The sequence below is a fragment of the Diplodia corticola genome (genome assembly GCF_001883845.1).
Source record: "Diplodia corticola strain CBS 112549 chromosome Unknown scaffold60, whole genome shotgun sequence".
Lineage (NCBI taxonomy): Eukaryota > Fungi > Ascomycota > Dothideomycetes > Botryosphaeriales > Botryosphaeriaceae > Diplodia > Diplodia corticola.
The window spans coordinates 154,258-167,820 of record NW_017971539.1 but is presented as its reverse complement, the minus strand read 5'-3'; the positions used below and the strand labels follow the sequence as shown (position 1 = coordinate 167,820).

Genomic DNA, 13,563 nt, shown 5'->3' with positions numbered 1-13,563 from the left:
GGGGAGAGGGAGAGGGAGAGGGAGAGGGAGAGGGGGGGTAAAGAGTGGGAAAGAGTGAAGGATAGAGATGGATGTATGGATGGATGGATGGATGGAGGAGGGAGAGGGGTCTTCTATCATGATGGTTGAGACTCACCTGAGGTGACGCCGTAGACCTGCGGGCGGCGGACGTCCTCGGGCGTGGGGTCCTCGCCCGGGTGGAAGGCCTCGATCTCGTTCTCGTCAAAGTCCTGGCCCGGGTTGGCCGTCTCGTACTCGAGCGACTTGATCAGCCGGTATGTGACGACGGCGAGCAGCGAGCCGAGCGCCGGGCCCACCCAGTAGATCCAGTGGTAGCCCTCGAACGTGTGCAGGATCACGTCCGGGCCGAAAGAGCGCGCGGGGTTGAGACTGCCGCCGGTGAACCAGACGCCTGCGGGGTAGGTCGTTCAAGTCAGCCCTTGCTCCAAGGCGTCTCTGTGCTCACACTCACCCGATAGTTCGGCGATGAACATGGTCAAGCCGATGCCGATGGGGGCCAGGAAAGTGCCCTTGTGTTTCTCGGCTGCGAGCATGAAGACGGTGAAGACCAGCATGAATGTGAGGAACATCTCAATGAAGAGGCCTCGCACGACGGACGTGTTTCTCAGCGTCGTGCGAACGTTGAGGGTGTTGGGAAAGAGGGCCGACACGATGCCGGCGGAAGCGATGGCGCCGACAATCTGGGTCACGAAGATGAGCAATCCCCGAAACCAGCCAACGGCGCCGATGAGGCACATCCCCAGCGTGACCTGGGCGAGTCGTCAGTTGAAAATGCACAGGGGATGGCTCAGAAAGGGCGTGATACCGCGGGATTGAACAGGCCGCCGGATATGCGGAAGAACACCCAGACATTGACGGCGAGAGAGAAGCCGAAGCCCAAGGCGATGTACATGAGACCAGAGGTGTTGGGAACGGCATTGGGCGCGTTGCTAGAAGCACCGGTGTTTGCGATCTGGGTTGCGGAAAAGGCGAAGAAGAGAAACATGAAAGTGCCAACGAACTCTCCGATCATGGCGACGACGTGATTTCTGACATTGTTGGGCATCCAGTTCAGAAAGCGAAGCCGTCGGGTTGGCCGTCGAGGGGCTCCGTTTTCTTCATCGCTGGTTTGGACTTTCCTCTTGCCAATGCCGGGAATGACAATGTATTTCTCTGAAGGCTGGTTGATATTCATGGTGAAGCTGGAGGACGACGGCAGAGGTCGCTCTGCGGGAGAGGCCCGAGGTGGTGGCATGATGGACGTGGTTGATTTTTGCTGTTGGAGAAGAGTGGTAGACGGTAGGCCGCATTCAACCCGCCGTGGCTTTGAGTTGCGGAATAATGACGGTGGTGGTCGATTTCGGAAGCCATCGAGTGGAGTGCCAGAGGAAACCATGTGGGGATGGCGCCGCTAGTTAACCAATCCTCCTGCAGATCACCCGCCACCTCTGTCTCGTCATCCTCGCCGACCCTCAGCCGCACCTCGAGCCCGTTTCCCGTCAAATGCTGGAGATCCAATGGGTCCAGGTGCCACGCATCTCGATCATGCATCGACCGATTGGACGCGTTCCAAGCACTGGCACAGTGTCTCACGCCCAACAGCATGACGTCTCGCACAGCATGCGGGGAGTTGTTTGATGCAAGTGTCTAGGCACAGCTGCTAAGGATCATCAGCCGCGTCACTCGACGACATCCTTCATCTGAACCGCGGTCGCTCGTTGCGCCACGCGTGCTATTGGTGTGGAAAGCGATGGGAGATGCACTTCGCTGGGCTGTATGCATGTGAGAAGGCCCTTTGGCCCCTCGCTGGCTTCGATCTCGTGCTGTGTCTTCGGATAATCGGATCTGACGATGTTGTATTACACTCAGCGCCTCTCCCGCCCTGACATGATTAGCTGGTTTGACAGCGACGGGATTCCTCCCTCTCGCACTAAAGCCGCCGAGATCTTGGTTGCATCGAATTCTGGCGCTCTAAAGAAATCGCCTGTGACCTTTGCCTTGTTCGACTAATAAGCTCGAGAGACATGGAACGGAAACTAACCACTTTGGCTGCGCCGTCGCACTTCGCTCCCACGGCTTGGACATGTCAGCCCGCCTCCGAAACTGCACGTCATACAATCGTACATCGACTCGCCGAGCCATCGGGGAAAGGGCTCCACGGGCATCCTAGACGAGAGCGGCTCGGGCCTTTCTCAAGGACACACATGGGTAGGTACTGCCCCGCATCACGATGCAGACTGCTTCCTCACTCTACCTTCCCCAGGCTTCTCCGAGCGTCAACACCACCATAGACGAGAAAGCCCTCCCACAACGTTAAATCTTCCCCGGAGTCTGTAGGTCCACGAGCTGCAAACGCAGACAACTGCTGGAATCCCAACAACGCGGGGTGCGCCCGTTACACGGCAACGTCGCAACACAGCAGATGCCGTCTCACAAAGGGTCAGAGAGGTAGTAACGTACGTACGTCGCCACATGCAGACTCCGCCCCCGCAGATGCCGTATCCGGTAATCATCTGCTCGTTCCTCGTGGAACGTTGCCTTTCCTTTTTCTTTCCTTTTCCTTTCTGGGCGCGGCGCCCACGGGGCGTTTTGTATGTAGTGCCAGCGAAGCGAAGGGGGCGGATATGCAGGTGATCGGGGGGTGACAGGAAAACTCGATGCGGAGTAACTGGATTCCCCATCAACGGCCGCCTGCGCTTGTTATTATGCTAAAGTCAATTCCCGATAAGAAGAGGGCGGGTTTTGTGTAGCAGAAGATTTTTTGCCTCCCCCGCCCACCCACGCGGACTGATTATTTCGGGGTAAGATCGAAAAAGGGAAAGGAGCACGTGATGTAACGGCGATGGCAATACGTAGATCAATTAGGCTTCCATTCCATAGCCGTAATACCTCAACACTTGAGGAAAGATCAAGTAGGGGCTGTTCCACGCCGTAGGCCACCACCCTGGATTAGCCGGCTAACACCGCATAATTAGCCGGCTAATCACTAGTGATTAGGCCTACGCACCCCCTGTAGGCCTATTCACCTGTGAATAGCCCACTAATCGGGCGCTCGGACCCACGCCATAGGCCTTCTAGGGGTGTTTCCACCCGCGTTATACTAGATCGTAATTTTCTTAACACTATAGTCTATGTTTCCGGTTTCGGTAGTGCTACGGGCGAAGATGTACGAAGGATTACGCTCTAATACCTATAGCCTCGTGTTAGAGCGTAATTCTTCGCTTAGTATTACCCTAGGGCTATAGTGTTGAGAAAATTACGATCTTAAGGTTGCTTATATAGCGCGGATGGAAACACCCCTAGGTGGGCTACGGCGTGGGTCCGAGCGCCTAATTAGTGGGCTATTTACAGGTGAATAGGCCTGCTAGGGGGCGTAGGCCTAATCACTGGTGATTAGCCGGCTATTCACTAGTGATTAGCCAGCTAATTGATGGTGGTGGCCTACGGCGGGGAACAGGGCGTTGCGTCTATTTTTTTCGGTCGGCTCTTCGAGCAGCAACCATAAATATGCGTTGATAACTATACAATGACAACCACATTATTTTCAAAACCCTAGACATTATCAGCATCCGCCATATTCTTCCTACATTCCAAGACCCCTCAACCCAATTATCCTATTTATCTTTTTTTTTTCTACAACGCCGGCGCATTCGGATCCTCCATGCACTGATCCACGCGCATGAGCTGCTTGCCGGTGCCCTTTGCGATCTGGATGAACTCGCGCAGGTAGCCGACGGTGCTGTTGTACAGGTAGTGCATGACGACCAGGTTGCCGCCCTTGTCGACGTCGCGCTTGAAGGCGTCGAGCTGCTTCTCGGGGGTGCTGGTCTCGGCCCACAGCCAGTCCTCGACGTCGACGCTCCAGTTGACAATGTAGGGGCTGTCGTCGCCCGTGGTGGCGGCGAGGCGCTGGCGCATGCGCGCGCCCTCGTTGCCGAACGGCGGCCGGAAGTACGACGTGTGCAGGCCGCCGAGCGTCTCGTCGACGGCGGCGATGTCCTGGTTGTACTCCCAGTCGATGGCCTCGTAGTCGGGCAGGCCCTCCATCTTGGGGTGCGTGTACGTGTGCATGGCGATCTGGTGGCCGGCCGCCATCATCTCGGTGTAGACGTTGGAGAGGTTGGTGCTGGGGTCGAGCAGCGGCGCGCCCACGGTGAAGAAGGTGACCTTGATGTCCTCTTCCTTGATGATCTTGAGCACCTCCTGCGCGTACTCGGGGGAGCCGTCGTCGATGGCGAAGGCGAAGCTGTTGGGCCGCTTGCACGCGAAAATCAGGTTGCCCGACGGCAGCTTGCTGGGCACCTTGAAGCTGGCCGGCACGGAGCTGACGATCTCGATCTTGCTGAGCGTGACCGGGTCAGCCTTGTAGAAGCCCTTGAGCGCGACGCCGACGACGCGCGCCCTCTCGATGTTGAAGTGGTTGAGGGGGATGTAGATGTCCGTGTCGGTGGCGTAGCGGGCGGCCTCGATCGAGTCCCATGTCTCCGGGTAGGGAGCGATGGTCTCGTCGCACTTCGAGTTGTGCTGTTGCAGAGCAACGGTGAATGCGGTGGAGCCGGTGTAGGCGATGTGGAGGTAGCTGTTGTCGTAGGACGTCATGTCGCGGCAAGTTCCAGAGAGCTGGGTGTAGAAGGCGTAGTCGGCATCATCCGACACGATGGTCAGCTTGTTGGAGCCCCAAGTCAGAGTCATGCCGTCATCAGCACCGTGCCAGTTTCCAAGGGCATTGGTGTTCTGGTTGCCGAACTGGTCAATGACCAGCGCAGAGGCAGTGCTGGAAGGAGCGGCGACCGTGGAAGTGGGACCAGCGGGAGCGGAAGTCGTGGCTGGGATGTATTCGCTGGCAGTCTTGCCGCAGTAGAAAGCCATAGGGCCGAAGGTGACGGGCTTGGTCAGCTGGGAGAAGAGAACAGTGGAAATCTTGGAGGTATCAAGGCCGGTGAACTTCGAGAAAGGAATCGTATACAGCTTCTCGGTTCCATCGAAAGTCCAGCCGAGGTCTTTGCTAGTCACAGTGACCAACTTGGTGGATTCACCGCCGCAGGTGGTAACGGAGTCAAGCTCGACAGACAGCGTGGTTCCGGCGGTGGCCTTCAAGCGCATGGAGATGCCGCCATAGAGGTTCTGGGCATTGGTGCAGCCGGTCTGGCTGTAAAAGTAGCTGCTAGTGTCCTTGGGGGTGTAGGTGACCCTGTTGGTGGTGGGGTCGACGACAATGGACGACATGGAGCCGTCGTCAGAGCTGGGCTCGAGCATGGCATTGTAGTAGAGGAAAGTCAGACGAGACTGCGAGACCCAGTCATCGATGAGCAGGTTGGTGCACTGGCCGGAAGGAGCAGGTGCGCTGCTGGAGACCAGAGTGGTGGTGGCCGAGTTGGCAGGCTTGGAGGTGGTGGCCGAGGCAGCGCTGCAGCCGAACTGAATCTGGCCGAGTTCCCAGGTGGAGTCGGCGCTGGAGAAGGCGCTCCAAACAAAGGCGGAGACGGCATTGGCATTGGCGCCGGAGAAGGAGGACAAGGGAATGGTGATGGTCTGGGTGGAACCAGTCAGGGCTGAGACGGTGTAATAGTGGCTGGTGTAGGCCGAAGCAGAGCAGGCAGTCTTGGACTGGATCTCCAGCGAGAAGGATCCGCCGGCCGGGCCCTTGACCGGGAAGGTGATGGAGTTGTAGCCGTTGCTGGAGGCGGCCTGGCATTCAAAGGTCTCGTAAAAGTAGCCATTGGCACCCGGCTTGAACGAGAGCTTGCCGTTGGCGGCGCTGACGGAGGTCATGGACGAGTCATCTGGGAAAGTCAGCGCGAGTGCAGGGATGAGGAATCGAGGCCAGTACCGCTGGTCCATGAGTTCAGGCTGTTCTGGTTGGAGGACCAGCCGGAGAAGTTGTCGATGACCAGAGGAGCGGAGCAGGCAGCCTGCACCTGGGTGGCGCCTGAGAACAGAGCGGCGGCGCAGCCGAGGATGGCGGAGATGCGCATGGCGAGTAGCGAGCGAAGAAGCGAGAGACGGGTAGCGATCGACGGAGAAGAAGCGAGAGAACGAGGGCCTCAGACCCTCTGAGATATGTACCGGGTTCGGGATGGCGAGATGAGGAGAGCGGGAGTGAGGGGGAGCACGGCGTGATAAAGGGTGGCAGGGCATGGCAATGTCGAGCAGGATGCATGGCTAGTGTTTCTATTTCGGAGGGCCCAGAGCTTGGCAGCGGAGCCGGTGCGTCGCATGCAGTGTTTGTGCCTGGCAGGCTCCCGAAAGAGGCAGGCCAGCGTTTCACGCAGCCTCTCCCGCCCGAGCTCCCTGGCCCCATCACCCCAACCGGCGCCGCCAAGCGGGGGCCGTCTCTACACCCGCACGCTAACCAGACCTCTCTCGTCACCCCGGCAGGCGCTGGTGCGTCGGGGCGAGAGGCGGCCGGCAGCGCGTGTGTGCAGTTGACGCGGTGCTCTCGAGGCGCACGCGGGGGCGAAAGGACTCGCAGAGAGGGAACTTGTTTCGGGCGTTTGACACGTTTCGCCGGGCTGCTCATCTGCCGGGCACGGATACGAGCCTCATACTTCCCGCATCTTGGCCCAGCCGTCAGGGCTGCCGCGCCGCAGAATAATGAATGAAAGTGAAGGATCAGCCTCGGTGTTTCCACGCCCCGCGACCTGGACGATCGCCTGCGCCAGCCTAACCCGCAACGGCAAATCCGCCAACTGCTCGCATTCAACCACTCTGCGCAATCGCCTCCACTGCTTCGCCTCCTGCTTGGCCATCATAATTAAGGCCATTCTCAACTTCGTCGCTGACCGTTGCCTTTGCACTTCCGCCCAAATCAGTTTCCACCTCACTGGAAATATTTGGGGGACCAAGCTTGATATTTTTATTATCATGTCGCCTTCTCTAGTCAGCTCCGCTCTCTTTCTCGTCCATCAAACTCATCGAGTCTTCTAGCTTCGTCAAATCTCATCGCGCAATGCATACTTCTTTGTGCACAGGAGAACGTGGCCACTGCTCTAGTACCATGGTTGCCATTTCCTTTCCGGCTTAGCCTTCTCCCACAAGCATTTTAACCACGGCCAATCCTCAACTACTTCTCTCCTTTACACCTAGCAGTTTTGTGCTGACAGCCTAACAGTCGTGTCCCCAGTTAATAGTGTGATCACAGCCTCTCGAAATCATGTCCAAGCCTCCCTTCAGCTGCATCAGCGACAGTCAGGCTCCTTCTGGCCCAAGCCTCGAGCGTCGCCAACTAGCCAGCCCGTGTGGCCTCGCCCGTCTTCCGGATGAGCTCATTACCCTGGTTGCCGAAAACCTCGTCGACGTCGAAGAGGCCGACACCTTTGTGTATATCCGGGACAACCACCTTGAAATCAGCCATCCCGAAGTCTACCAAAACCTCGACCACCTCGTTTCAGGCCGCCCTTGGGAGGCACTGACCACCGAGTTTGAGAAAGCACTCCACAAAGATGGAATCATCGCCTTCGAGGATGAAGAAGCCTTTATGAGCTACTTCGACCCGGAACTATTAGAAATCGACAAACACCTGTCTCGCATCCGCCTGGCAACCCAGCGCGTGCGCTTCATGGACTGGAACGGCGGACACAACCACGTGGCCCAAAAGGTAATTCGATCGCTTCGCAACCTGACCAGCGTGCACCTCGGCGGCGTCTGGACGAACAGATACGGGGGCTTCAAAATCCACCCTGCCAAGCGGGAGCTCTCCGAGTTCGAGCCCAAGGCGAAGAGCTTTGCAGCGGCCATCTGCCCGGATACCGGTTCGCGCCCGCCGGGTCGACCGCCGCTGCGCGTCACGTTTGGGCCTGGCCGCTTTGGCGAGAACACCGTCGGCGCCCACGACTGCAGAGGCGACCGCTGGGCTCTGTGCATCTGCCCTCGGCCTGGCTCTCCCGTCCACTGTACCTTCTGGAGCCACGGTCAACCAATTTCGCGCTGCGAGTGTGTATGTCCCATGGAAGACCACGTTCTGTGCCTTCTCATGGAGCCGTTTGAACGTAAAGAGAAACGTTGTATACCCACCGCCTCGGATACGAGGTAGGGAGGTAGAAGCTCATCGGGGGTGAAGGCCGCGCAAAAGACGCGCTCACTCTGCCGAGGAGCCACACTCACTTTGCTAGACCGAACTTTCAATTGTTTCTTTGATGATCTACGAGAATATGATGTAATCCCGGGACAGGTTTCTCTGGGAAAATAGGAACGAGGTTTTGTTACGAATTCAAGGGGTATGAGAAACAACAACCAAGGAGGCAACTTGTTTGAGTTTAGATTTCAGGAGGGGCCATTCTGGAACGGTCAGTTGGAATTTGCGCGTTTCCAGGATCTGATGGTGGAAGAAATCCGTCAAAGCTTGCAACCATGTCTTCACGGCGAGCATTTTCGAATTTGCTTTTTGTATGGCTTCCACGAACTTTTCATTCTATCAGTACCTTATGAGATTCCCCTCACTCAGAACATCGTCACGGTTCTGGCTGAAACATTATGTGTTGGGTAATATGTCATTTGTTTCCTTTGGTAGATAGAACAAACTCATCTGGAGGGTTCTCGAAGTGTCGGATAGGTGATCACAGCCGGGTGGAGGAAGTGAAGCTAATCGCTGGATGATCTATTGAACACTGCTACTACTGGTGGTTTATATATGCGCGAAGAAAGGGATAGCAATGGAGCCTGATCATGATGATACGTTGCTAAAGGGAACCCATGTGGGTCTAATGATGACATTCATCCTTAACGAGGGTCATCTTCGTGATCATGAGGTGACTCTAATATAATTATGAGGTCCAACACGAAGCTCTGTCACGAATAGAAGTAGAACTCTCAAATATGTTGGAGATTGAGAAAGCCACACATAGTAGATACTCAAGAATACAATGCCTAATTGCTTAGTCTACCTCAGTCATGTATTGAGTCTCCTGCGAGTGTTGGCCCCTTAGCGGAGTAAATTCATCAGATTCAAATAGAACGTCCTCCAGATCCTCTACTCGCTTGTTGGTGTTAGAGTTAGATCGCGTGAAGAGAGTCAAAGCGAACCTCATCCGGGCGTTCGCAGGAAAGCCCGCACAATTCCGCTTGGATCGAAGTCACCATCCCTCATCCGTCCTTGTTGTCAAGTAAGCACCACGGTCATTGGTCACCACGTGAGACATTCTCCACTGCAGATCAAGTATTTGCCAACGCATACAGGTAGTATTGACTAGTTTCGTTCAGCGGCCTTCACAGCCGCAGGACCCGTTTGGCTGGGTCAAGAAGTGTTCAATGAGCGAACCCGTTTACCGACACGTCATAGCCATCATCATCGTCACCATCATCACCATCATCCCTCTCTTTCCACAACGAGACCAAGCACACGAGCTTCTTCATTCATGGTTGACGGCTTCTCGCTCCTCCTCTAAGCCTTGCAGACAAGGCCGATGGAAGAGTCGTACTCGCAGTTGCCGCTGCAGCACTGGCTCAACTGAGTGCAAGAACCTATGGATACCGCATCAACATCATGGAGGGGAGGAGGAACAGGGTCAGGATAAGGAAACACGAAAGTCGGTTCGCGTTTTCGACCTACCTCCGTTGGCGGTGCACCTCTTCTCCATCATCTTCGCCGCCGGCTTGCAGACGAGGCCGATGGAGGAGTCGTACTCGCAGTTCCCGCTGCAGCACTGCGACAGCTGGGTGCAGGAGCCTTGGAGTCGCTCACATGTTAGCTGGACGACTCTAAAAGGGGGGAAGATGGGGAGTTGAATGGTTGAAGACTTACCGCCGTCAGCGGTGCACCTCTTCTCGAGCCCGGGGGCAGCGATGGCCATGGCGGCGAAAAGGGAGACGAGGGCGACCTTGAACTGCATTTTCGGTTTGGGTTCGGGGGAACGTGATGTTCTGGAAGGTTGGATGGATTGCCGTGATGACGAGAGTTCGTAGGGCGCTGATGTGATTGCTGTTCGACCAGAATTGGTCGAGCTTTTATACCTACTGACCCCCCCTTCTCGCGGAACTTCGTCCGAAGCGAAATGCCAATTGCTCTCTGCTTGAGACACTCTCTACGGTGCTGTCCTTGCCTGTGGAGTCGAAGGATTTCCCAGTGTCATCACGGACGCTGTTGATCTTTTCGATTCACAGCGAAGACTCCATCGATTTGGGAAGGCATGCTGGAGGCCCGTCTCCACAGCTGTGTTGGTTGTGGTCTCTTCTTACGCAAGAATTCCAGAATAGGCTTGACGGATGCGGCTTTGGGAATCGTGCAGCAGTAATACTTGACGCGTAATGGCAGTTATCTGACCGGAAGGACGACGCTTGGGGGCGGAAGGAATTGGCACTATGTCTCATGTGGTTGTCGCGCCTACAAGGCCCACCATATCAGGGCTAGAAGAGCGCTTTAGTACCGGCGGATACGAACGGGGTTAGGGATGAAGGGCCGGCATCTTGATCCCACTACGTGGATGTGGGGATGATCTGCTCGGGTATCTGCATCCTGAGCCACTGATTCACGCCCAATGTCGAAACCCCCAACAGCGGAATTCCGGATGGCTCCACCCCAAAGAATCAAAGGGGATAAGCACTAGAATCAATATGTGTTCCAATGCTCGACTGACTGCAACGTCAGCAAACACCGCAACTCTTTCTCAATGGCAATAAGACTTCTCATAGGGCCACAGACAATACTCCCGCCACCAAGCCCGCCGATCCACAGGCCCGACGGGTGAGAGCACAAGCAATGCCATTCTCAAAGAAGACGCGAAAAATCAGATTTAGTTCTGCCCTACTACCCACAAAAGGCAGCTGCCGGGGGTATCGTGGCGCAGCCTCTGCCGAATCGGGCGGCCAATCACGGCCCTTTCTCGCTCCGCGCCTGAGTTGTCCCATGTTCATGTAACTCGTGAATCAATCTATCACCTGCTTCTATCGCTGACTCATTCGCTCGCTGCTCGCTTGTCCAATGGAAGAGCGTGAGTAAATGCCGCTGACGCCGCTGATACCTCGCAAACACTGACCGCCAAAGCAACCCAAAAAAATGCAAAATAAGGCAAAATTGAGAGACTCCTACGGCTATGGGAGAGGGAAAAGTCACGATTCACTTACTCTGCGACCCAAGTACGGACGGGTAAAGGCGAGAGCGTAGGACAAGAAATTACAAGGCGATGAGAGAAAGAGAAGAAAGAGAGAGAGAGAGACCCAGAAAAAGACGCTACGACAAGAAAACTCCAGTCCAGTCCAGTCCAGTACGCGAACCGAGGATCAAATACCCGCCCAACCCTCATGCCAGCCCTCCCTCAAAGCGGTGCCCAGGAAGCACGCCGCCCACCAATAAACACCGCCCAGCACGACCAGCGCCCCGGCGACGCTGCCACCCTGCCTGACCCAGTCATTCCTAGGCGCCAACGACGACGACGACGACCGAGCAGCAGCAGCCGCAGCGGGCGACAGGCCCGCCTTCTCCGCCTCCGCCTCCGCCTCCACCTCCCCCTTCTCCTCCGACACCGGCGCGGCAGCATGAGCATGAGCATGAGCACGAGCGCCGCCACCACCAGCAACAACATCCTCCGGCGTATCCAACAGCCCGTCCAGCTCCTCCACCAGCGCAATGCTCCACTCAAACACCGCCCTCGCCTCCTCCACCACCTCCGCCCTCTGCGCCTCGCTCAGCAGCCCCTCCACCTCCCCCAACCGCTCCTTAAACACCCCCTTCACATCCTCCCCATCACAATCCCCCTCGAACCCAAAAAACGCCAACCCCCTCTCCCCCAACCCATCGAAATCCACCCCCGAACTCGAGTTCTCCCAAAACCCCCTCCCCCCCTCCACCAACTGCCCGCGTATCCACCGCCCCCCCGCAAACACCGCCATGTACATGACCCACGCGTACGCGACCAGCACGTGCGGCCGCGCGTGGCAGACGCCGCGTATGTGCGCCGCGTACGCCGCGACGACGCCGCTTCCTTTGTGGTTCGCTGCCGTGGCGAGGCGCACGTCGAGCTCGACGGGGCGCAGGTTGAGGAGCGCGGAGAGGTCGCGGCGGAGGCGGCGGGAGCGGGGGAGCCCGGGGGGCAGGAGCGCGGCGAGGGCTGTGAGGAGGGCGGGGGAGGGAGCCGTGTCTGGGGTGGAGGTTGTGGAGGATGGAGACGGGGGTGTGGCGGTTGTGGAGGAGGAGGATGGCGACGGCGGCGTGCAGACGCTGATCCAGGGGTCTTCGAGGAGGGAGGAGAGGGCGGGGTTGTGGTGGGGGTTGTTGGTGTTGTTGTGGTGGGCGGCGGACATGTCTTGCCATGCCGACTCGAAGGTGAGGTAGACGTGGGCGAAGTGGAGGAGGCCGGAGGCGTAGAGGCGGGGCGAGGCCGAGTGCGGGGGGAGGGCGAGCGGGAGGCGGGCGGTGATGAGGCGGTTGAGCTTGGTGTGGAGGGATCTGTGGCGGCGACGGCGCGCTGGTGGTTAGCAAGTCTCTTTTCGTTTCTCGACTGCGAGGTGGATTCCGTGTGTGACTGACCTCGTCGCCGTGTTGATCTCGGTGGAGAGCAGAGGCCTCGCAGGGCCGGCGGGGTGGGGACGGCTCTCGGTGGTCGGCATGGTGCCGGTTCGAGCTACGGGCGTGGGTGGGTGGCTAGGAAGGCGGCAGGGTCGCACAGCTTCTTATCCCTTGCTTGCGGAGCTTCGAAGGTCGAGGGAGAGTGGGAACCAAGGAACAGAGGCAGCGGATGCGGAGTTAAAGAAGAAGGCAGGCGCTCGTGATGCAGCGAAGAGCGGCATCTGACCGACAGTATTGCGCCTTGCGGTGGAGCCTGCTGTGCAGCAACAAGCAAATCAGGGCCGGCGTCGGCGGCAGGGAGGAGCTTGAGCCATGGCCGGCGGGGGGCACGAGGAGGCTCAAAGGAGGCGGTAGGCTGTGACGTTTTTGGAGTAGGACGAAAAAGCGGCAGCGGCGGTAGCTTCCTTCGGCCTTCGGTACGCGCGTGTCTGGGTGGCGGCTCGGGCCTGGCCCAGTCCCGGAGCAGAACCAGACGCCATTGTCGCCGCCGACGCCGCAGCGATCACCGTCGCCGCTTGGGGAGAGAGAGCAGCGAGCGGCGGAGTGACGGGGGATGCGTGGAGATTTCAGATGTCACACACGTGGGGCAGGCTGCCGATGGGGTCAGATCAGCCCAACCCGGTCACAAGGGCCCGGGAAACGATCACCATGCTTAATTCCGCACTTGCCACACGAGAAGCCCGTCGCAAGCTCGCAACCGTCGGGAGATCGCCAGCCCGTTCCTGTCAGTACCTACTCGCCATCTGGGTTTCGGATAGCGGTACGCAGACAACACGCGAGAGACGGTTATCGTGCAACTGTCAGGCAGCCATCTTGTGCTTTTCGTCGCGGGCGCACGACATATGACAGCTGGACGTTTTGTCCACATGCCCCGAGTCAGCCATCGACATCATGTGTCGTGCGACTATAACACCGCTCGTTGCACGCAGCCATGCGGAGAGTGCGACCGACCGCTGCAGCCCTCAACGAAACCACCAGAGCCGCCCGCCCCTTGCAGCGACCCAGCTTCTGCAACTCGAAAACAAAACTGGCCAGCAAACTATCCTTCGACTCTTGAGAACTGT

General features: G+C 57.7%; 5 protein-coding genes across 5 annotated transcripts in view; 1 reads left to right on the top strand and 4 right to left on the bottom strand.

The window, feature by feature from the left end:
• The window catches only part of BKCO1_6000055 (aquaporin rerated other eukaryote), a gene marked incomplete at both ends in the record, with an annotated part of 1,839 nt that extends 584 nt beyond the window's left edge, over positions 1-1,255 (bottom strand). The window contains 3 exons of the mRNA XM_020277721.1: positions 137-412; positions 473-770; positions 827-1,255. Coding sequence (XP_020126717.1) covers positions 137-412; positions 473-770; positions 827-1,255 — 1,003 coding nt within the window. The remainder of the gene's footprint in view (positions 1-136; positions 413-472; positions 771-826) is intronic.
• A 2,378-nt stretch (positions 1,256-3,633) lies between these two features.
• BKCO1_6000054 (polysaccharide deacetylase) lies at positions 3,634-5,975 on the bottom strand (the record flags this gene model as incomplete). The annotated part of the gene is made up of 2 exons (XM_020277720.1): positions 3,634-5,783; positions 5,831-5,975. The coding sequence occupies 2 exons, from the start codon at positions 5,973-5,975 to the stop codon at positions 3,634-3,636; spliced, it is 2,295 nt and encodes a 764-aa protein (XP_020126716.1).
• Positions 5,976-7,153: 1,178 nt separating this feature from the next.
• BKCO1_6000053 (uncharacterized protein) lies at positions 7,154-8,032 on the top strand (the record flags this gene model as incomplete). The annotated part of the gene is made up of 1 exon (XM_020277719.1): positions 7,154-8,032. One exon carries the CDS (start codon positions 7,154-7,156, stop codon positions 8,030-8,032), a length of 879 nt encoding a protein of 292 aa, XP_020126719.1.
• A 1,347-nt stretch (positions 8,033-9,379) lies between these two features.
• Positions 9,380-9,827, bottom strand: BKCO1_6000052 (o-superfamily protein; the record flags this gene model as incomplete). Its single annotated transcript, XM_020277718.1, has 3 exons — positions 9,380-9,459; positions 9,548-9,664; positions 9,740-9,827. 3 exons carry the CDS (start codon positions 9,825-9,827, stop codon positions 9,380-9,382), a joined length of 285 nt encoding a protein of 94 aa, XP_020126718.1.
• A 1,387-nt stretch (positions 9,828-11,214) lies between these two features.
• BKCO1_6000051 (heme oxygenase) lies at positions 11,215-12,540 on the bottom strand (the record flags this gene model as incomplete). Its single annotated transcript, XM_020277717.1, has 2 exons — positions 11,215-12,379; positions 12,461-12,540. The coding sequence occupies 2 exons, from the start codon at positions 12,538-12,540 to the stop codon at positions 11,215-11,217; spliced, it is 1,245 nt and encodes a 414-aa protein (XP_020126721.1).
• Positions 12,541-13,563: the final 1,023 nt, after the last annotated feature.